Genomic DNA, 23,308 nt, shown 5'->3' on the forward strand with positions numbered 1-23,308 from the left:
CACTTCCTATCCTTTCGGAAGATCAACGGCGACCACTCAATGAGGAGATTAGGGAGGGGGAGGTGTCGTTGATCATCAAAGATCTCAAATTGGGGAAGGCTCCCGGGCTGGACGGTTTCACCGGGAAATTTTACAAAACCTTTAGCTCAGAAATATTGCCCCCACTGGTGTCCATGTACAATGCTCTGCGCACGGATGGGTGTCTATCCCCTGTATCTAATACGGCGGGGATCACGATCCTGGCTAAGCCAGGCAGAGATCATACGCTTTGTGGCTCCTATCGCCCAATCTCGCTAATTAATGTTGATCTGAAAATTTTAGCGAGAGCATTAGCTATCCGGCTTGGGAGGGTGGCTCCTGGGCTGGTGCATGGCGACCAGTCTGGGTTTATTCCAGGGCGCTTAGCATCGGACAATGTGCGTCGAGTCATTGAATTGATGTGGTGGGCCCAATCTAAAGGTGTACCAGCTGTATTGTTAACTATCGACGCGGAAAAGGCGTTCGATCGAGTACACTGGCCTTACTTGTTTCAGGTTCTAGAAGCTATGGGACTGGGGGACTCTTTTGTCACCTGGATTCACAAACTGTACGACAATCCCCAAGCCAGAATCAAAATTAATGGTGCATACTCGGAACCCTTTGGGGTCAGGAGGGGCACACGTCAAGGATGCCCTTTGTCACCCTTGTTGTTTGCCCTCTCCTTGGAGCCCCTTGCAGAGAGAATTCGCTGTCATCCAGCTATTCATGGAATCAAAATTAATGATGTGTCCTATAAGATTACGCTCTTTGCCGATGATTTATTATTTACTGTGTCTCAGCCGGAGGCGTCCTTGCCTTTGTTGCTGGAGGAAATGCGACAATTTGGCAGGTTGTCTGGTTTCAAAATCAACGCAGACAAATCTGAACTGTTAAATGTCTCGCTTCCTGCAGATCAGTATGCCCTGGTGGGCAGTACAGTGCCTTTCCGCCTTGCGAAGCACTCAATTAAATATTTGGGAGTCAAAATTGGACCTCATCTGGCTGATCTTTACAGTTTAAATTATGATCCTTTGATTCTAAATATTCAGCAGGATTTAGCCCGGTGGGATAGGTCAGATCTTACGTGGTTTGGCAGGGTGGCGGCAGTGAAGATGAATGTCTTGCCGAGATTGTGCTATATGTTCCAAACCTTGCCTGTAGCGATTCCGGAAGGGGCCATGAGAATCTGGCAACGGAAGCTTTTTCAGTTCATATGGAAAAGGAAACCTCCAAGGGTGTCACGTCATATTTTATATAAAGATAAGCCACGAGGGGGTCTTAATATCCCCAACCTTTACTGGTATTACTCAGCCATCATGCTGGGAGTGATCATCAGTTGGCACCTTAAGGGCAGTGCTAAGTCATGGGTGGTCATTGAGCAGGCGGGCTCAGAGCCTATTCCGTTGGCCTCTAGGGTATGGTGCCGTGCTATGGGGAAGGGCGTATCTCACTCACTCACCCCATTCACCCAAGCAGTTCTGCGGCATTGGGCAAAATGGAAGGAGCGTCTGGTGGGGGACAAGAGTATTTATCATATGACTACCTTTTTGATGCACCCCCGTTTCACTCCAGGCCAGGACGCAGCATTTATCCGGCGGTGGAGGCTCCTGGGGATCACTACTGTAGAGCAATTCTTTCAGGGCTCTCAGTTGATCCCGGCTGTAGATTTGCAGAATGCCCATGTACTGACTCCCAAAGATTTGTATGCCTACCGGCAAATTATCCATTTTTTACGCTCCGAAGGTGCTCCAGCGGCATTGCTTATGGGCAAGACTATGTTTGAATCATTTTGTTCACGGAGTGGGCCATTACCTAAGCCTATCTCTCGTCTGTATATGCTTCTTAATAGTGGTCCTAGATCTAAGGCGAGCTATCAGTTAAGCTGGGAGGAGGATCTAGGGCAAACCCTATCCGACTCGGACTGGGACCAATGTTATATGACTATGGGACGGAGCTCTATCTCTGCAACCATTAAGGAGAATGGCTACAAGTTAATGTATAGATGGTACATGGCTCCTGTACGGTTACACCGCATACGCTTCCTAACGAGCGATGGCTGCTGGCGTCAGTGTGGGGAGCAGGGCACATTCTACCACATGTGGTGGGTCTGCCAGGAGGTTCAAGTTTTATGGGCTGCAGTGCTTCAGTTCTCAACTCAGATTTTGGGGGTGGACATACCACTTGATCCTAAGGGTTGCCTATTAGGCTTGGTCGGGGGAGTTGGGAGTGAGAAGCAGAGGAGGTTGGCCTTGCAAATATTTGTGGCCACCCGATGCGAAATTGCATTTCGGTGGAAGGCTGACAGGGCGCCAACTTTTGCTCATGTCTTGGCACGTTTAGACAGAGTTTTTCAGATGGAATATCTTACTGCTGTGCAACATGACCGGGTCAATAAATTTTCTGCAATATGGGAACCATACCGAGTGTGGAAGAAAGCACAATGACAAACCTTTACTGCATTTAGTTGAGCTCGTATGTTTAGGGACGGGGGGAGGGGGGGGGGGGGTTGGGAGGGGATGGGTGAACTGCGGGAGGAAAAAAAAAAAAAGGCTCATTCTTACGCTGTTTGTTAAGTTTCACGGATGACAGGACATTATGTGTTAATCATATAGTTTATTTGTGCCTAGGGAAATAACTAGGATCGTATTGATAGGATCTGAGACCTGATTTATATTATTTTATTTTGTTTTTGATCTTGTACCTAGAGCACTACACGGAATGTACCTGTATATGTTTGTTTTCAATATGCACGTTACCTTTGCTGTATGTTTGATGAGCATAAATAAACAATTTCAAAAAAAAAAAAGAAGTAAGAGAAGCCAGTGTGCTTAAAAGAAGAGTACCCATGCACTTCTGTATAGTGGGAGTTTCCCAGTCCCAAGAGAAGGCTGAGAGGAGGAACCTGAGACTAGAGGTATGGCAGATGGAAAGGCCAACTAGATCAGTGGGGCCAGCGAAGCCTCTCCAAGATGCCATAAATGCCCAGAGAGAGGAAGGCAGAATTAAATGGCTGTAATTGATCAGTAAAGTACAGGAGATTGCAGCAGAAGTGACCCAAATGGAGGTGGCACTAAATCATCTCGCCAGAGAGAACACTATGGTAATGAGTTAACTGAGAAAAAACTACCAGCCTGCCAGAAGTGAAGCCAGGTGAGGCTGTAGGGCTCCTGGAAGTTGAAGAAGCACAGCACTGATCTGTAATTGAAGTTTGACACTTCAGTGAGACTCCAGCCCAGAGAGGGCTGACAGTAGCAATTGGGCTGAAGCCGATATGGGTCATAAGTAGCAAGACCCCGCAGAGGAGAATGCAGGAAAAACAAAATCAGAGTTATGGTCCTGCAATCAATATTTTACCAGAGAGCTCATGAACAAGCGAAAAGGACTAGCCTAAAGAAAATGGACATGCAGAGATCTCAGAGAGGTCTCACAGAGAACCAAGAATGCAGCAGGAAGAAGCCTGAGAGGGATGCTGCAGGAAGGCCAGAAGTTGGTGCTACAGGAGGTCCCAAGGAAGGCCCTGCAGGGTGCCCCAAAACTGAAAAGAGCCTGGAGGGGAGACTGCCCGAAGGGGGTAGTACCAAATGGACTGTGAGAGGCAGTGTCAAGGAGTCTGAGAGAGGCAATGCCAAAGGGCCAACTGAAGAGGCTGCAGAGGCCATGGAGTCCCTAGCAAGTAGAAATACAGAGAAGCCAGATGGAGCCACTAGGAGAGCCCAGAAGGAGGGGCCAAAGACAGTCGTGCGAAAGGGAGTATAGAGACTCCAGTAAGAGGGACTGCGAAGGAGCCAATGCGTGGCACCGTGATGGAGTCACCAGAGGGTGCTGGTTGTGACGGTGCAGAGGAGACACAAATCATCATTGAGATGAGTGAAGAGTACTCATCACACATCCCACAGCCAGTCCAAGCAGTCCTGCTTCGGTGGAAGTGGGACCCAAAGCTATAGATGGACTCAGTTAAAGGACTGTGGGTATACAGTGGGCGAGGGCCACAGTGGGTGATACTAACAATGCTGTCTGGGGTGACCCTGACCCTAGAACCCCGACTCCAAACCTATCTGGTGGGAGGCCAGATGAATGGAAATGGGGTGTATGGTAAATCCCTGGATGGGATCCAGGGGGAAGCAGTGATGCTCGGACCAAATGGTCCAAGCTGGGGGGGGGGGGGGATATAAGGAGTGACCCTATTTTCTCCCTTGTTGCATGTACAGGACCAGGCTAAATGCCTGATCCACCTTAAATCCCACAAGGGGAAAGCGCTCTGTGGACAGGACCCAGCAAGGCAGGGGAGAAGTCAGAGTGGAACTAACTGGACAGCATAAGAGTGTAAGCCCAGCTGGGTTCAGCAGGTCGCTACGTCTCCAGGAGAGGCAGCTCCTGTAAATCTGCGCTGATCCAAAGCCCAGTGAGCGCGAAGTGTACTGCAAAGATAGGCAGTCATTCTATTGCGCTAATAGCTGTAACTTGAATAAAGTTTTATCTGCATTAGAAAAGGCTTGAATCTGTGTGGCTTTGTGCCTCCAGTCTGGGAAACACCGCTCGGTTTTCCACAATGCAATAAAGGATTACTCTTCAATTCACTAGAACAAGCATTTAGAACACACAGAAAGCCCTTGCAAATGAGCAAGTAAAATAAGATGAAATTACTACTTACTGATAATTTCCTTTCCTTTAAGGAAGGCAGGCCAATCCACACGAGTTGGTTATGCACTTCTACCAGCAGATGGAGACAGAGTAAAGCTGACGTCATGGACATATAGCCCTGCCCTGACATCAGCCCACCAGTATTCTCTGGAAAAGCCAAACTGTGGACAAACTGATCAAACAAACTCAATAATTATCCGTCAACCACTCATGCTTCCAATCAATGAGGAACACTGAGCTCAGGAAAAAGAACATTTATTAAACTGAGGGACTGGGTATAACACTTACCAGTCCTCCAACGAATAACAGGAACACCACTCTGCATCATCTGCACCTAAAGGACCAACTAAAGGCAAGTTGGCAGCTGAGGGCAGGTTTGGATTGGGCTGCCTTCTTTAGAGAAAAGGAAATTATCATATTAATAGTAATTTCACCTTCTTCTGCACTCAGGCAGGCCAAGCCACGAGTGGGATGTATCTAAACTACTCCCGAATAGGGCGGAAGGCTGCCCACAGTCCAATCAACACCGCATGTGCGAAGGCAGTGTCCTTCTGAACCCGAACATCCAAGTAGAAATGCTTGGAAAAAGTGTGTAAGGAGGATCAGGTTGCTGCTCGGCAAATCTTGACAGGAGACCATTGAAGCTCCACCTACAATACCACCTGAGCCTTAATGGAATGTACTCTAACTTGCTTAGGCAAAGGAATTTCGGCATCCACATAGGCAGTCGTGATGACTTTCTTAACCCAATGGGCTATAGTTGCCTACATTGCAGGTTCACTCTGTTTACCTCCATCATGGAGAACAGTCGATCAGACTTCCTGACAGATTTATTAACCGCCAAGAACTGCATCAGATGCCACTTGACTTCCAAGGTGCGTAAAAGACAAAACTCACTCATCTCTAACCCTGTCCAGCGTGGGCAGATATGCCACTGTCAGATCCAGGGATGCGAGAAATTCCCCTACTGCACTGCTATTATTTTGGAGTGCAGAGTTTCCATTCAGAAATTAGTCACTCGCAAATGCCGATTGACTCTTTTGCAATCCAGGATGGGCAGAAAGGCCCCTTCCTTTTTTGGTACTTCAAAATAAATGGAATAGCGGCCTGTATTTTTTTGCAATTCAGGAACAGGAATTATGGCCTTTAAATTCAATAGCCTCCTTAAGGTAGTCTCTGCTGCCACCCTCTTCTGTAGTAAGTTGCAGAGAGACCATAAAGGCATCCGGAGGAATGTGAAGAAACTCTAGAGCATAGCCATCCCTTATCACTTCCAGGACCTATTGGTCCAACGTGATCTGGATCCACCTCTGATAAAAGCGAAAGAAGCCCGCCTATCTCCTGCACCAGCAGGTGAATCCACACACCTTCATTGTGAAGATCGGGGTGCTCTGATCCTAGAGCCTGCATTCTTCCGAGGCTTTCTGGTCTGAAAGGACTGAGATCTACAGCAGGGATGAGGCCTCTGAATAGTCGCTTTCTTATAAGGATGAAAACGCCTGCAATCTCTAGCGTGGCCTCTTGCCCCAAAAAGACACTATGTCGGCTTCTTTTCCTCCGGCAAATGAGGGACCTGGGATTCCCCCCATCTATTTGCCATTTTTTCCAACTCACTGTCAAACAAAAGAGAACCCTTAAAGGGTAACCTTGTGAGACTGGACTTGGAAATTGTGTCTGCCGAACAATTTTGCAGCCACAGCTGACACCTAGCCACTATCACAAAAGCCACCCTTCTGGCAGCAGTACGAACAAGATCATAGCCCGCATCAACTAAGAAAGCAGCTCTCGGTTCTATTACCCTGCTCCTTCAGTCTCTTGAGAGAGATGTAGACTAGCCTGAGCCACCAGGGAGCAACAAGAAGCAATTTGTAAATTCATCACCATGGCCTCAAAAGGCCTGCTTAAGGATAGCTTCAATTCTCCTATCCTCAGCATACTTTCGAGCTGCCCCTCCTTCCACCAGAAATGATGGTTTGCTTGGTCAGTTGTGCTTGGTCAGTTGTGTTTCCCTTGCCGAAGGCAAGAGAAACACAACTGTTCCCTTGCCTTCGGATCCAAGAAGTACAGACCCGCTAAAGCATTTGAATTGCATTCAGGAGAGGAAAGAAACATGACGCTTTGTGTAGGGTGACCAATATGGGGTCCTTCTTTTGCACACCCGTAGAGTCATCCCCAGCCACACCAAGTGTCTAGAGTGTCTGAGATAAGTCTCAGTAACTTATCTCTATGAAAGAAACAGAGCTGAGTCTTATACAGCTCTAAATCCAGGGGAATTTCCTCCTCTTCTAGGGGGAGAAACCCAAATCCCGCTCAGAGTCATCAGACATATCCTTATCCACATCCTCCAGTACATCATCAGGGACTGCATCACTGAGGCGCTTGCATGCAGTAGCAGAAAAGGGGGAATCTCAAGCATGCGATCCCGATTTAGAAGGTATAGTTCACTACAAAGGGCAACCCTGCAGAAAGGTGTGTAGCCCTTGGAAAAATTCCACACAGGAAAAAAGAAGATGGGTCCACACCAGGCCCCATAGGCCCCAATCAGACGCTCTCTGACAGAACATCCCCCGAAGATGTCTCTGTCATCAGATAAACAGAAGAAAGGGACACCCCTGTTGTGTCGCCTTCATCCCCACTCCCCTATGTCTGAAGAGACAGACCAGCGTCAGCAAAATCAGGAGGCAGCAAATCACCTCGAGTATCCAGGCAGCGCTGACACAGACTCTCAGAAATCCCTGGCTATATTGCCCTTATATGGCAAGCAGCACAGATCGCTAAGCGCTTAGGCTTCTTTGTCTCTGGCGCAATACTTCCCCACGCTGGCTGTATGTGGTTTCATGTGCACCCAAAATAAAGTACACGCTCAAGTATGTGCTAAATACAAGCCCAAAATGTGCTCACTGGAAGGCTGCAGAAGTACGTGCACAGGAAAACCCGTGCCTAACCACATGCACAATATAGTCTCTGGCCGTGTGCGCACAAGTAGGCGCGTATGTGCGTGACATCACTATACCATCGCATGGTGAGAATGTGCATATGCAAGCATGTGAAAAACTCCATTGTGGCCTACCACATGGCTGAAAAGACTAAGTCTAGGAGTGGGGCCCTGCCAAAGGCTGCTCAACCTGCCGAGCTTGCACCGCTTCCACACCTCACTAAACTCCCCAGAGAAGTGAGAAGGAAGAAGGGAAAACAACCCGATAAGGAAGGAATAGGGAAAATAAAGCTTCTCTAATCTCTCATTCCTTTTTATTTATTTATTTAACCTGAGCGCAGCCCTCCCTGGCTGAGAGCACGAATGGATCTCTACCTATGGGGAAAGCCTTCACCTCCAAGACACTTTTTTTTAGTCCATGCTTGACTAGGCTGCCAGACATGACACTCAGCTGAGGGAGGGACCCTCTGGTGTCAATTTTTTTTTTTTTAAACTACAAGCAACCCCCAGTAGGGAGATGCATGTCCACCATGTGCTGGAGATGGAGAATACTGGCGGGTTGATGTTGGGGCAGGGCTATATGTCCGTGACGCCAGCTTTACTCCGTTTCCATCTGCTGGTAGATATGCATAACCCACTTATGTGAATTGGCCTGCTTGAGTGTAGAGGAAGCATTATTATTATTTTTTACAGAAACACTGAAAATGACTGCAGACAAAGACCATCCAGTCTGCCCATCCATATCTCCTGCTCAGCTTTATAGTGCCTTCCTCTGTGGTTGTCCCATGCTTTCTTGTCCTGGTCTCCACCACTTCCACATGGAGACTGTTCCATGTGTCCACTGCTCTTTCTGTAAAGAAATATTTCCTCAAGATTACTCCTGAGCCTAATACAATTCACCCTCATCTTATGACCCTCTCATTCCAGAGCCTCTTGAATATTTATTCCTTAGATATATTTAAATGTCTATATCATATCTCCCTTTTCCCTCTTTGCTTCCAGGATATCCTTGTTAGATCTTTAAGTGTCTCCATATATTTTCTAAGACTGCAGACCATTTTAATAGGTGCCATCTGGACCAACTATTCGGGTTATGTCCTTTGGCAGATGTGGTTTCCTGAACTGTACACAGTACTCCAAATGTGGTCTCACTAGAGACTTATACAGTGCAATATCTCCTTTTTCCTGCTCGTTATTCATCTCTCTATAAATCCAAGCATTCTTCTTGTTTTTGCCAATGCCTTGTTTGCTTGTTTGGCCACCATAAGTTCATCAGATAGAATCCCCCCCCCAATCCTGCTCCTCTTTTGTACACAGAATTCCACCACTTGTACTGTACTGCTTTTTGCAAACCAAATGCATGTCCCTGAAGTCTGTAGCATTAAATCTTAGCTGCCAGTCTCTAGACCATTTCTTAAGCTTCACTAGGCCCCTATCCTTATGTTTTTTTTTACACCTTACAGGGTATCTATCCTGTTGCAGGTTTTAGAATCATCTATAAAATTGCAAATCTTTCCCAATAGCACTTCTGCAATATCACAATATTGCTAACAAAACGGTGGAGAACTGAACAGAGGACTGATCTCTATGGTACACTACTAGTAACCCCCGTTCCTCTGGGTGAACTCTTTTACCACTACTTTTGTCACCTCCCACTCAATCAGTTTCAAACCCAGTCACTTTAGTTATAAACAAACTGAGCATCCTCTTTATAGGCCTTAAAGTGCCTGAGTGGGTTAGAAACTGGTTGAGTAGGAGAGTTCACTGCAAGGAAAGAGGGGTTATCAGTGGTGTGCTGCAGGGGTTGTTCCTCAGACCAGTTCTTTACTTCTCCCTAGGGCAGGATCCTGAGGTCAAAGCACTATCCAAGTACAAGATTCAGAAAAGCTCCTGATCAACCAGAGACCCTTTGCAAACCAGCAGTTAAAATAAAAGCATCTGCATGAAGATCTGAGGCCTAGTGGCATCAACAGGTAGGGCAAAAGCTCTCAATGACATTTCAAAAGCATCATAAGTCATATGAACTAAATGCTTTTAACATGCCTCACCTGTTTCTATCCAGTGACATAAGTACTGGTTTCTCTTAAGGGTAACTTCCTGGGGCTCCCCTAAGATCATGTGTATCATATATATTTCACCAAACTATGTAGGAGGATTCTGGTAATGCTTCTACCCAAAGAGGTCCAGAATCTGACAATCAAATCCAAGGAGCACAGAGGCATGGGCCTTCAACTTCTTGGTATTAGACTATTATTCTTTAGTGTGGAAACTGGGGCTTGTTAAATTCCTCAGTTGTCTGGATGTGAAACTTCATGTCTGCCTTCTTACCATATGAAAGTATACTGTATAGGGTTTCCACATACTTTAGTATATCCTGGAAGAAAGGCTGAATAAACAATAACATTTTTACGGACTTCCAGATATTTAAAATGACCAAGAGGAGGGGTTCTGGGCTCATCATCAACCTGTAATTCAGCGGGAACAGGCTTACCCATTCATTGAACAAAGTCAGAAAAGGAAAGGTCTTCAGGTGGAGATATATTCCACATCTGTGCTGAGGTGCAATTATCAGAGGTCAGTTAAGTATTCCTGTTTGTATTGGTACTTCTCAGATACAGATCTAGGGGCCAAGACTATTCAGACTCCCACTCAGAGAACACAGGTTTAATGGATGTCTGGAGACTGCATTCACTATGGAGCCAAGGGCATCTGTGACCTAACATTTGGCTCCTTGTTCTTTGGATACTTGAGGAGTCAAGAAGCTTAAGAACATAAGAAATTTCCATACGGGTCAGATCATGGGTCCATCAAGCCCAGCATCCTGTTTTCCAACAGAGGCCAATCCAGGGTTACAAATACCTGGCAAGTGCCCAAACACTAAGTAAGATCCCATGCTACTGATGCCAGTAATAGCAGTGGCTATTCCCTAAGTAACTTGATTAATAGCAGGTAATGGACTTCTCCTCCAAGAACTTATCCAAACCTTTTTTAAACCCAGCTACACTAACTGCACTAACCATATCCTCTGGCAACAAATTCCAGAGCTTAACAGTGCACTGAGTAAAAAAGAATTTTCAATTAATTTTAAAAGTGCTACTTGCTAACTTCATGGATTGCCTCCCTAGTCCTTCTATTATCTGAAAGTGTAAATAACCGATCCACATCTACTCGTTCAAGACCTCTCATGATTTTAAAGACTTCTATCATATCCCCCCTCAGCCATCTCTTCTCCAAGCTGAACAGCCCTAACCTCTTTAGTCTTTCCTCATAGGGGAGCTGTTCCATTCCCCTTATCATTTTGGTAGCCCTTCTCTGTATCTTCTCCATCGTGACTATATCTTTTTTGAGATGCAGGACCAGAATTTCACACAGTACTCAAGGTGCGGTCTCACCATGGAGCAATACAGAAACATTATGACATTTTCTGTTTTATTCACCATTCCCTTCCAAATAATTCCTAATAATCTGTTTGCTTTTTTGACTGCTGTAGCATATTGAGGGGATGATTTCAATATATTATCCACTATGATGCCTAGATATTTTTCCTGGGTGGTAACTCCTAATATGGAACCTAACATTGTGTAACTACAGCATGGGTTATTTTTCCCTATATGCATCATCTTGCACTTGTCCAAATTAAATTTCATCTGTCATTTCGATGCCCAATTTTCCAGTCTCACAAGGTCTTCCTGCAATTTATCACAATCTGCTTGTGATTTAACTACTCTGAACAATTTTGTATCATCTGCAAATTTGATTACCTCACTTGTCGTATTCCTTTCCAGATCATTTATAAATATATTAAAAAGCACCGGTCCAAGTACAGATCCCTGAGGCATTCCACTGTTTATACTTTTCTACCGTGAAAATTGACCATTTAATTCTACTTCCCACTTAAAATCTGTTTGACTGCTCTGGCCAGAGGACTGTACAGAGAGATATCGGTTCCAGATCTGTGAAGATTCCAAGAGGAGGATCAGCCAATACACCAAAGCGAACTAAAGTACTCAATGCTGCCTCAACACGCCTAAAAGTTTTGAGTGAATGCTTTGTCAATTCTCCTGTGCAACTCTGCCTCAAAGATTCTGATGGAAACATCAAGGATAGCCTTGTAGTGGAGTGGATGTCCTCCATTGTTCTCTGCGGTCATTGTCAAAGGGTCTGGACTAGACCTCTTAAGATTAATGCAGTATTATCTGTACCTGGGACGCAGAGCTCATTTCGTGGTATGGACTTTTTGGACGGTGTGAATCTCCTGTATTTCCTAACACTTAAGTTGGGCATCAAAGCTCTGAAGCCACTATTTGATGCTCAGCACAGACTTCCTTTGGCTGTCTTTTCCAGCATAGAGCCCTGGTCTTGGTTTGAGTTGGGGGGGGGAGGAGTGAAATTTCTCTCAACTCCTGGGACTATCCTCCAACTGAAGCTTGAAGCTCACTTCAGTGTGATCTGGCCATCGCCATTCAGTGGCGGTCCATAGTCCTTAAGTCAAACTTTCAACACCAGCTGTGAGGATAATGGGACTTTAGCTCACCTGCCTATCCTTCCAGTTCCAAACCATTCTTGGTAACATCTCCAAGCAGATGTTACAGCCAAAGTTATCATGGCCTTGTCCCACACACTTGTTGCAAACCTAAGGACAACTGGTAATGGTCATCTTCTGTTTATGCTTGGGACAGAATTCAAAGCTGCTGGCCCGCTTCTCAGACATTGAGAGGAAAATTGACAAGGCAAAAATCAAACAAAAAAAGTTTTCCTCTTCAGAAGAGATATAAAATGGTTGTATTGAAGAAAATTGCAAACTGGCTTTAAAAGACAAAACAAAATAGAAAAAAAACCCAACTTCTTAAACAGTGCCGAAAAACCTAACTACAGAAAGTTTTGGCAGAAAGTCAGAAAGAGGTTTAAGAAAACCTCTTTTGCAAGGAAGCAATTCCAGAAGATGTGTTTGATGATCTCAGCAGACAAACAGGAAATGAGGTGGGGAAGGAGGACACTTCAGCATGGCAACAACCATGCATAAACAATGAAAAGCTTTCGTCTATCCAGATACTTCTAAAAGATTCTGTCCATTTTCCAAAAGCACAGTCATATCACCTACTTGTGAGTAAAATGAACTGCTTTTGTCTTCAGAGAAATTTTGAAACATTTTATCAACAGGCCATCATGACAATGCTGCAATGTCAATGTCAATCTTCAAGTGCCATAAAATAAAAAGTTTGGTTTTCAGGATTTTCAAAAAGACTTTCCATGAGATATTTGCATACATTGAATCCAGTGGCCAACTTAATATGCATATTTGGCTATCCTGAAAACCAGACCTGTTTTCAACACTCAAGGGAAGGAGTTCCTAACCCCTTGCTATATACCTTGAAAAGAAAACAAGTTTTTGATGGAGAAAAAGAACAGGGGAGGTGCGACGATATAGTTCACCTCTAAAGAATGGTGCCAATCAATGGACTGAAGCTGACTGCCATATTTGAGAACAGGAAGGAATTATTTTTATTATGCTATAGAACTGGCTACAGATGCAGTGTATTTTCTCTCCTCCTTCTGGATTACCATACAGAGAAATGTTGGGCAATCAAAAGGCTGAAATTGATGAAACTTTGATTTTTTTTCAACCTTACAGACTGTGCAATTAAAGTGCATACTTAAACCCCAGGGACAGCATATAGAAAGCCAGTAGGGGTGATAAGAAAATGTAGAATTTTGACATACCGCAAGGTCTTCCATGGAGGAGCTGTCAGTGATAACGAGGTCATTAAACTGATCCTGGATTTGATCCATGGTTTGAGGGAGATCCCGTGCTGGAATGAACCACTCGTGCTCCTCCTCTTCTTCTAGCATCTCCTGAAAGCAGCGCTCAATAAATTCTTCTTCCCACAGCTCCTCCTCTATCTGTAACACAGGAGTAAGCAGATCAGCAAAACTAGCCTTTCCCAGCAGATTCCTATATGACCATGCAAGGCAAAACTAGTCTCGCTTAGGATGCTCCTATGTGACTACGCAATGGAATGAACAAGAGTCCTAAATGAAATTCACAAACCAAAATATAGGCACAAAATAATAAGACTTCGTAGATTTCCATGTACAGTTCAATTTAATATATAACATACATAGTAGATGTTGGCAGATAAGTTCCATTTTGTCCATTCAACCTGTCTGATTTCTCCTGCCTATCCTGCTCTATCTAAGGATGTTTCCCAATTATCAGTTGTAGAAGCTGATCATTTGCAGAAGATTGCTTTTTCTTCCTTTTTCCTTTAACTGGGAAGTACAGTAAAGTCAGACTGCTGCCATACTAGGAAACTTGCACCTACCCTTGATTATATCTGACAATGAACTAAAGTCCCGCTGCTGCTTCATTTTGGTTGATTTTTCCTTCTCTTTTTTTGGAAGCTTGATCTTATTTATTTTGATTTAGTTCATGCCTTCTTAATGGTAGCTCAAGGCGATTTACATTCAGGTAAGCAGGTGTCCCTTGTCCCCAGAAGACTTACAATCTAAGAAGTCTATTTATGAAGCTGAGTTATAGCGCCACTATCACGCGTTGTACTTTAAAAATACAGCACAGTAAAAGAGAAAAAAAAAAGTGGCATGTTTAGGAAAATTGGGAAATAAAACTTCACTCAAATATACAATACTGCACTGTATTTTCACTCCACTGTCAGTGTTGGAAGGAGATAGGCGGGTGCTGGACTCAGACAGTGGAGATTATTTATTTACATTTATATACCACTAATGCCTAGGCTCTAAGTGGCTCACAACAGAACATACACAATATTATCACATACTTAAAAATACAAAGTTCCATAACTCATGTCTTATTATCACTTACTTAAAAATTCCATACAAGATTCCATAATTCACATCAAGAATAAGTTTCTCAGCCTCCTAGTCCATCATACCACCCATTAGAGAAATGCCTTCCTAAATAGAAAAGTCTTTAGCAGACCCTTGAATGTCTTTGTACATTCAGATATCCTCATTTCATGTAGCAGAGAGTTCCATAGTGGGGAAAACCACTAATTAAGAAGGTTCTCTCTCTCATTTCAGCTAGTCTTTCCTGTCAAATTCTAGAGACGTCTAGCAGTGCCCTTTGTGATGATCACAATGTCTTAGATGGATTGTAAATCCTCAACAGCGCATTTATCCAGAGTCGATTGCTAGTAGCTTATGTACCAGCATCGCTATTTTATATTCGACCCTTCACTGTGTTGGAAGTCAGTGGAGGTCAAACAGAACTGGAGAAATGTGTTCCCTCTGCATGACCTGAGATCAATCTTGCTGTCTCATTTTGCAACAACTCTAAAAGTTTTATAGGCGGATCTGGTAGACCTAGATCCATTGCATTGCAATAATCCAGTATTGTCATCATACACGCCTGCATTACACAACGAAGTCCGATGGTTGAAGTAATGGTTTTAAATCCATTTCTCACCATTGCTTTTATATGACGGATGCATGACAGCCTGAAGCCAATAATGAATTCCAGGCATCGTGCTTGTGCTAAAATTGGTAATTCAGTTCTCAAATTTGGTTGGAGCTAATCCGCTGAATCACCCGAATCTGTTTTTTGGTTACATTTAGATAAGTTTGTTGTAGGTAAGCCATTGCCACAGAGTGGTTAAGCAGAGTGAGATCATCGGGACAGTATCAGCCCACAGGAATGCCAATGGGATGTAGAAACTGTATGTCATCCATGTAGACAAGAAAGCACTCTGCCAAACTAGATAACATAAGAACATAAGAAAATGCCATACTGGGTCAGACCAAGGGTCCATCAAGCCCAGCATCCTGTTTCAAACAGTGGCCAATCCAGGCCATAAGAACCTGGCAAGTACCCAAAAACTAAGTCTATTCCATGTAACCATTGCTAATGGCAGTGGCTATTCTTTAAGTGAACTTAATAGCAGGTAATGGACTTCTCCTCCAAGAACCTATCCAATCCTTTTTTAAACACAGCTATACTAACTGCACTAACCACATCCTCTGGCAACAAATTCCAGAGTTTAATTGTGCGTTGAGTAAAAAAGAACTTTCTCTGATTAGTTTTAAATGTGCCCCATGCTAACTTCATGGAGTGCCCCCTAGTCTTTCTACTATCCGAAAGAGTAAATAACAGATTCCCATCTACCCGTTCTAGACCTCTCATGATTTTAAACACCTCTATTATATCCCCCCCTCAGTCGTCTCTTCTCCAAGCTGAAAAGTCCTAACCTCTTTAGTCTTTCCTCATAGGGGAGTTGTTCCATTCCCCTTATCATTTTGGTAACCCTTCTCTGTACCTTCTCCATCTCAATTATATCTTTTTGAGATTGTGGCGACCAGAACTGTACACAATATCAAGGTGCGGTCTCACCATGGAGCGATACAGAGGCATTATGACATTTTCCGTTTTATTCACCATTCCCTTTCTAATAATTCCCAACATTCTGTTTGCTTTTTTGACTGCCTCAGCACACTGTACTGACGATTTCAATGTGTTATCCACTATGACACCTAGATCTATTTCTTGGGTTGTAGCACCTAATATGGAACCCAACATTGTGTAATTATAGCATGGGTTATTTTTCCCTATATGCATCACCTTTGCACTTATCCACATTAAATTTCATCTGCCATTTGGATGCCCAATTTTCCAGTCTCACAAGGTCTTCCTGCAATTTATCACAATCTGCTTGTGATTTAACTACTCTGAACAATTTTGTGTCATCTGCAAATTTGATTATCTCACTCGTCGTATTTCTTTCCAGATCATTTATAAATATACAAGCCGTTAAGCCCGTTAAACGGGCTACATCCCTCTGTCTCTCACCTCCCCCTCATTCTCTCTCCCCTCACTCTTCACCACCCCCTACCTCCCTCCCTCACACTCACCCACTCCTCCCCACCCTCCCTCTCCTCTCACTCAGTCCCTCCCTCCCACTCAGTCTCACTCACTCCCTCCCCCCCCTCTCCCTCCCTCTCACTCACACTCAGTCCCACTCACTCACACTCAGTCCCACTCCCTCCCTCCCTCTCTCTCAGTCCCACTCCTTCCCTCAGTCCCACTCACTCCCTCCCCCCCTCACTCAGTCCCACTCCCTCCCTCTCCTCCCCTCTCACTCAGTCCCTCCCTCTCTCTCAGTCAGTCCATCCCTCTCTCTCTCCTCCCTCACTGCTGCCGCCCGTCTTCGCCGCCGCAGCTGCGGCCCTGTCTCTCACCTCTCCCTCATTCTCCCTCTCCCCCTTCCACTTACTCACATCCTTGACTCTCACCTCTCCCTCATTCTCACTCTCCCCTCACTCTTCCCCACCCCCTACCTCTCTCCCACACACTCACCCACTCCTCCCTCCCCCTCACTCAGTCCCTCCCCCCCACTCAGTCCCTCCCACTCAGTCACTCCCTCCCACTCAGTCACTCCCTCCCACTCAGTCACTCCCTCCCACTCTCTCTCTCCGTCCCTCCCACTCCCTCCCTCCCTCTCAGTCCGTCCCTCCCTCTCTCGCTACTGGCCGCTGCCACCGCCGCCCGCTACCACCGCCGCCCGCTGCCGCTACCGCCGCCGCCGCCATGTTTTTGTTTTTTTTTTACGCTGCCTAAGACCTACATGCTCGCCCACACATGCGCAGTAGAGCTGCTCTCTACTGCACATTTGCGGCACGTCGGTCAAGCGTCGTTTATCTAGTTAGATTGAAAAGTAAGGGTCCCAATACAGATCCCTGAGGCACTCCACTGTCCACTCCCTTCCACTGAGAAAATTGCCCATTTAATCCTACTCTCTGTTTCCTGTCTTTTAGCCAGTTTGCAATCCACGAAAGGACATCGCCACCTATCCCATGACTTTTTACTTTTCCTAGAAGCCTCTCATGAGGAACTTTATCAAACGCCTTCTGAAAATCCAAGTATACTATATCTACCGGTTCACCTTTATCCACATGTTTATTAACTCCTTCAAAAAAGTGAAGCAGATTTGTGAGGCAAGACTTGCCCTGGGTAAAGCCATGCTGAGTTTGTTCCATTAAACCATGTCTTTCTATATGTTCTGTGATTTTGATGTTTAGAACACTTTCCACTATTTTTCCTGGCACTGAAGTCAGGCTAACCGGTCTGTAGTTTCCCGGATCGCCCCTGGAGCCCTTTTTAAATATTGGGGTTACATTTGCTATCCTCCAGTCTTCAGGTACAATGGATGATTTTAATGATAGGTTACAAATTTTTACTAATAGGTCTGAAATTTCATTTTTTAGTTCCTTCAGAACTCTGGGGTGTATACCATCCGGTCCAGGTGATTTACTACTCTTCAGTTTGTCAATCAGGCCTACCACATCTTCTAGGTTCACCGTGATTTGATTCAGTCCATCTGAATCATTACCCATGAAAACCTTCTCCATTACTGGTACCTCCCCAACATCCTCTTCAGTAAACACCGAAGCAAAGAAATCATTTAATCTTTCCGCGATGGCCTTATCGTCTCTAACTGCCCCTTTAACCCCTCGATCATCTAACGGTCCAACTGACTCCCTCACAGGCTTTCTGCTTCGGATATATTTTAAAAAGTTTTTACTGTGAGTTTTTGCCTCTACAGCCAACTTCTTTTCAAATTCTCTCTTAGCCTGTCTTATCAATGTCTTACATTTAGCTTGCCAATGTTTATGTTTTATCCTATTTTCTTCTGTTGGATCCTTCTTCCAATTTTTGAATGAAGATCTTTTGGCTAAAATAGCTTCTTTCACCTCCCCTTTTAACCATGCGGGTAATTGTTTTGCCTTCTTTCCACCTTTCTTAATGTGTGGAATACATCTGGACTGTGCTTCTAGAATGGTATTTTTTTAACAATGACCACGCCTCTTGGACATTTTTTACTTTTGTAGCTGCTCCTTTCAGTTTTTCTCTAACAATTTTTCTCATTTTATCAAAGTTTCCCTTTTGAAAGTTTAGCACGAGAGCCTTGGATTTGCACACTGTTCCTTTTCCAGTCATTAAATCAAATTTGATCATATTATGATCACTATTGCCAAGCGGCCCCACCACCTTTACCTCTCTCACCAAGTCCTGTGCTCCACTGAGAATTAGATCTAAAATTGCTCCCTCTCTCGTCGGTTCCTGAACCAATTGCTCCATAAAGCTATCATTTATTCCATCCAGGAACGTTATCTCTCTAGCGTGACCCGATGATACATTTACCTAGTCTATATTGGGGTAATTGAAGTCTCCCATTATTACTGCACTACCAATTTGGTTAGCTTCCCTAATTTCTCTTAGCATTTCACTGTCCATCTCACCATCTTGACCAGGTGGACGGTAGTATACCCCTATCACTGTAGTCTTCCCCGACACACAAGGGATTTCTACCCATAAAGATTCAATTTTGTATTTAGTCTCATGCAGGATGTTTATCCTGTTGGACTCTATGCCATCCCGGACATAAAGTGCCACACCTCCTCCCAAGTGCTCCTCTCTGTCATTGCGATATAATTTGTACCCCGGTATAGCACTGTCCCATTGGTTGTCCTCCTTCCACCATGTCTCTGAGATGCCAATTAAGTCTATGTCATCATTTACTGCCTAGAACCTCAAAATGGAACCTTCATAATAAATGTACCAACTCTCTCGAAAACTCTTAAATCCTCGTGAAACGAATGAAGGAAATTTTCAAACTTTAATATGAGAAAAAAAATTTTTTGGAAGGAAAGGAATGTTTCATATACAAAATCATAAATCCCCAGCCGGGGTAATATGACTATAAAGTGTAATCATAAACATCCCTCCTCCGACCAATGTGTGCAGTGTGTGTATAAAACAATATTGCAATAAAAAACTTTTTTTGAATATTTTTTTAGTATGCTAATCTAAAAATTTTGACTCTATAGAAGTGGTGCAAAAATGCACTCAAGTGTTCAAAGAATTGTAAAAAGAACACTCCTCGCAGCTTTGATAACTGATCCCAAGCAAAGGGTATAAAACTTGAAGAGCCGCTGATGGACGCGACCCAGGAAGGCTTAAACGGCAGTCTCTTATGGCTTACAAAAGAAGCTTATACAACACCCCGACTTATCTGATGATTTGATGGGTCACCGACGTAGCCACGTTTCAGGTCTGCACTGAGACCTTTCATCAGGGAGTTGATCCTCTTCCGATGTCTCGTCGGTCAGTGTTGGGCCATTGCCTGTTAGGTTCCAAGTGTAGGTCTTACGACTCTGTCCAAGGCTGAGAACGCTGTAAGCTAACGGAAGCGTCCTTTTGAACGTGGTGTGAAGATAGCTGTGCAACCAATCTCCATCAAGCTCTGAACGTATGACGTGTACAATGAACCGCGAATCAAAAAGGTAAATACAAACTCCATTCGAAGCGCAAACATTTAAACTTCAAAGATCACAAAATTGAATTCCAATCCAATAATTCATTTAACCCTGTGGGTGCTTGTGATTGTAAAGTGAAAATCCAGAAGGCTTCTCGTTTGTTTAAAGAACGAGACCGATCGCCGCCACGGGAAGGCAATCGGACTTGGTCTAAGATAGTCCACTTCAAGTCTCCAAAAGTGTGGCTTTTCTGAATGCAATGTGAAACGATGGGTGCAGTTAAAGTAGCAGTATGTAATTTGGACTTATGTTCATTTAAACGGATTCGAATTTTTCTGACCGTCCGACCAATGTATACCTTCGGACAAGGACATACAATGGCATATACCACATGATCAGATTCACATGTGGTATGTGTCTTACGATAAACTTTGTAACCTGAAACAGGGTCAGTCCATGTGTCTCCGTTCATACTAAGTATACAATGAGCACAGTGCCCACATTGATTGTGACTGCCACCTTGTTCACGACTGCTACCATCTAGCGTTGCATGTATCAATGTATCACATCATTTACTGCTATACATTCTAAGAACATAAGAACATAAGAAAATGCCATACTGGGTCCGACCAAGGGTCCATCAAGCCCAGCATCCTGTTTCCAACAGTGGCCAATCCAGGCCATAAGAACCTGGCAAGTACCCAAAAACTAAGTCTATTCCATGTAACCATTGCTAATGGCAGTGGCTATTCTCTAAGTGAACTTAATAGCAGGTAATGGACTTCTCCTCCAAGAACTTATCCAATCCTTTTTTAAACACAGCTATACTAACTGCACGAACCACATTCTCTGGCAACAAATTCCAGAGTTTAATTGTGCGTTGAGTAAAAAAGAACTTTCTCCGATTAGTTTTAAATGTGCCCCATGCTAACTTCACGGAGTTTCCCCTAGTCTTTCTACTATCCGAAAGAGTAAATAACCGATTCACATCTACCCGTTCTAGACCTCTCATGATTTTAAACACCTCTATCATATCCCCCCTCAGTCGTCTCTTCTCCAAGCTGAAAAGTCCTAACCTCTTTAGTCTTTCCTCATAGGGGAGTTGTTCCATTCCCCTTATCATTTTGGTAGCCCTTCTCTGTACCTTTTCCAGTGCAACTATATCTTTTTTGAGATGCAATGACCAGAACTGTACACAGTACTCAAGGTGTGGTCTCACCATGGAGTGATACAGAGGAATTATGACATTTTCCGTTTTATTCAATCCCTGCCTAATAATTCCTAATATTCAGGTCGATACAGCAAGGCCGCGTTAGAAAGAGTGCGGCAGTGCCGGGCGCACCCTCGTTCCCGCACGCACAGTCCTGCTCACATACCGCTCGATACTCTATTTAAATTGCTTGCAAATGCAAGCCGCGTCTGCGAAGCGTTAGGCGAAGGGATAGGCCCGCGCAACCCATTTTACTGTATAGGCGCTTAATACAGCGCCTATACAGTATCCTGGGTGCGCTGGTACCTGTCATTTCAAATGTCATTTCAACTGACATTTGAAATGACAGGTACCAGGAAGTGGATGGTTCCCCCACTCCCGAAGCAAGGCGCAGGCGAAAATTAAAACAAAAGTGTAAAAAACAAAAGTGTAAAAAAAGTTAACTTACTGGTGGGAGCCGGCGGGCGCGCGTTCGAGGCAGGAGCGAGTTCATCGAGGCGGTAGCCGGCGGGCTGTCATCGAGGTGGGAGCCGGCGGGCGGGTGATTGTCAGCCCTCTCCCCTCCTCCCGAAGCAAGGTGCGAAAGCAGCCTTGCTCCGGGAGGAGGGGAGACAGGGCTGGCAGTGTAAACCGAAAAAAAAATGTAGCAAGAGCGAGGGGAGAGAGGACGGGCAATCCTACACTCGGGATGGCCAGTCCCTCTCCCCTCCTCCCGAGGCAAGGCGCGAAAAGCAGCCTTGCTCCGGGAGGAGGGGAGAGAGGACTGGCAGTGTGAAGCGACCAAGCGACTTACTTTTTTTTGCAGCCCTCCGGAGAAGGCCTTCAGCAGAAACGGATCGCTGCTCCCGGCGAAGATGGACGCCTGCACGGGGGAAAGCGGCCCCTGTGCGTGCAATTGGCCGCTCAAGACGTGATGTCACAACGTTTGGCGTCACGGCATGTGACGTCACGTCTTGAGCGGCCAATTGCACGTACAGGGGCCGCTTTCCCCCGTGCAGGCATCCATCTTTGCCGGGAGGCAGGGGAGGGGAGCCGCGATCTGTTTCTGCTGATGGCCGTCTCCTCCGGAGGGCTGCAAAAAAAAGTAAGTCACTTGGTCGCTTCACACTGCCAGTCCTCTCTCCCCTCCTCCCGGAGCAAGGCTGCTTTTCGCGCCTTGCCTCGGGAGGAGGGGCGAGGGACTGGCCATCCCGAGCGTAGGATTGCCCATCCTCTCTCTCTCTTGCAACTTTTTTTTTCGATTTTTTTTGCTTTTGTTGCTTCGGGAGGAGGGGAGAGGACTGGGGCTGCCCCGGAGACCAGCACCCATGGACGCGGCCAGGGCAGGAGAGCGGGGGATGGGGTAAAGTTTGCCGCCTACCCTTACCCCTGCCTCTAACGCAGGGGTAGGGGTAGGCGGTAAGTTAGCAGGTTAAATGCGCGGCAAAACGGCAGGGTAAAAAAGGGATAGTCGGGGTGCGCGTTACTGGATGGTAGGGAATAGCTAATTCGATCGTTTGCATGCAATATACATGCCGCGTGCGGAAGGGGTTGCCCGGGGACTTTAGGACGCGGTAGGAGTAGGTTAAAGGGGATAGTGTATCGCAGGAAGGGCTAACGCGGCCGGAAAGTGAGTAGAACGCGAGTTAGGAGCGGGGTAAACGCGGCCGCACTTTACTGGATAGATCTGATTGTTTGCTTTTTTGACTGCCACAGCACACTGAGCCAGCGATTTCACTTTGATCTTTTTCCTGAGTGGTAACCGCAATATGGAACCCAACATCATGCAACTACAGCATGGGTTATTCTTCCGAATATGCAACACCTTGCACTTGTCCACATTATATTTCAGGTGCCATTTGAATGCTCAATCTTCCAGTCTCGCAAAGTCCTCCTGTAATTTATCACAATCCGCTTGTGATTTAACTACTCTGAATATTTTTGTGTCATCTGCAATTTTGATCATCTCACTTGTTATCTCTTTCCAGATCATTTAAAAATATATTAAAAAGCACTGTTCCAAGACCAGATTGCTCATGCACTCCACTGTTTACCTCTTCCACTGAGAAAACAGACCATTTCATCCTGCTCTCTGTTTCCTGTTTTTTAACCAGTTTGTAATCCACAAAAGGGCATTGCCTCCTATCCCGCAACTTTTTCTTAGAAGTCTCTCACGAATGCCTTCTGAAAATCCAAATATACTACATCTACCATAAGAACATAAGAAAATGCCATAC

The 23,308-nt window shown here is 45.0% G+C and overlaps 1 protein-coding gene across 3 annotated transcripts in view; it reads right to left on the bottom strand.

Moving 5' to 3' along the window:
• Positions 1-23,308, bottom strand: part of PAIP2 (poly(A) binding protein interacting protein 2) — a 443,063-nt gene that overhangs the window by 42,953 nt on the left and 376,802 nt on the right. For all 3 annotated transcript variants that reach the window (XR_003853456.1, XM_029583907.1, XM_029583906.1), the window contains one exon: positions 13,316-13,495. Coding sequence is in view for 2 of the 3 variants with exons in the window: in XM_029583907.1 (XP_029439767.1) it covers positions 13,316-13,495 (180 nt within the window). In the remaining variant the exon portion in view is untranslated. The remainder of the gene's footprint in view (positions 1-13,315; positions 13,496-23,308) is intronic.

This window comes from Rhinatrema bivittatum, chromosome 18, assembly GCF_901001135.1.
Source record: "Rhinatrema bivittatum chromosome 18, aRhiBiv1.1, whole genome shotgun sequence".
Lineage (NCBI taxonomy): Eukaryota > Metazoa > Chordata > Amphibia > Gymnophiona > Rhinatrematidae > Rhinatrema > Rhinatrema bivittatum.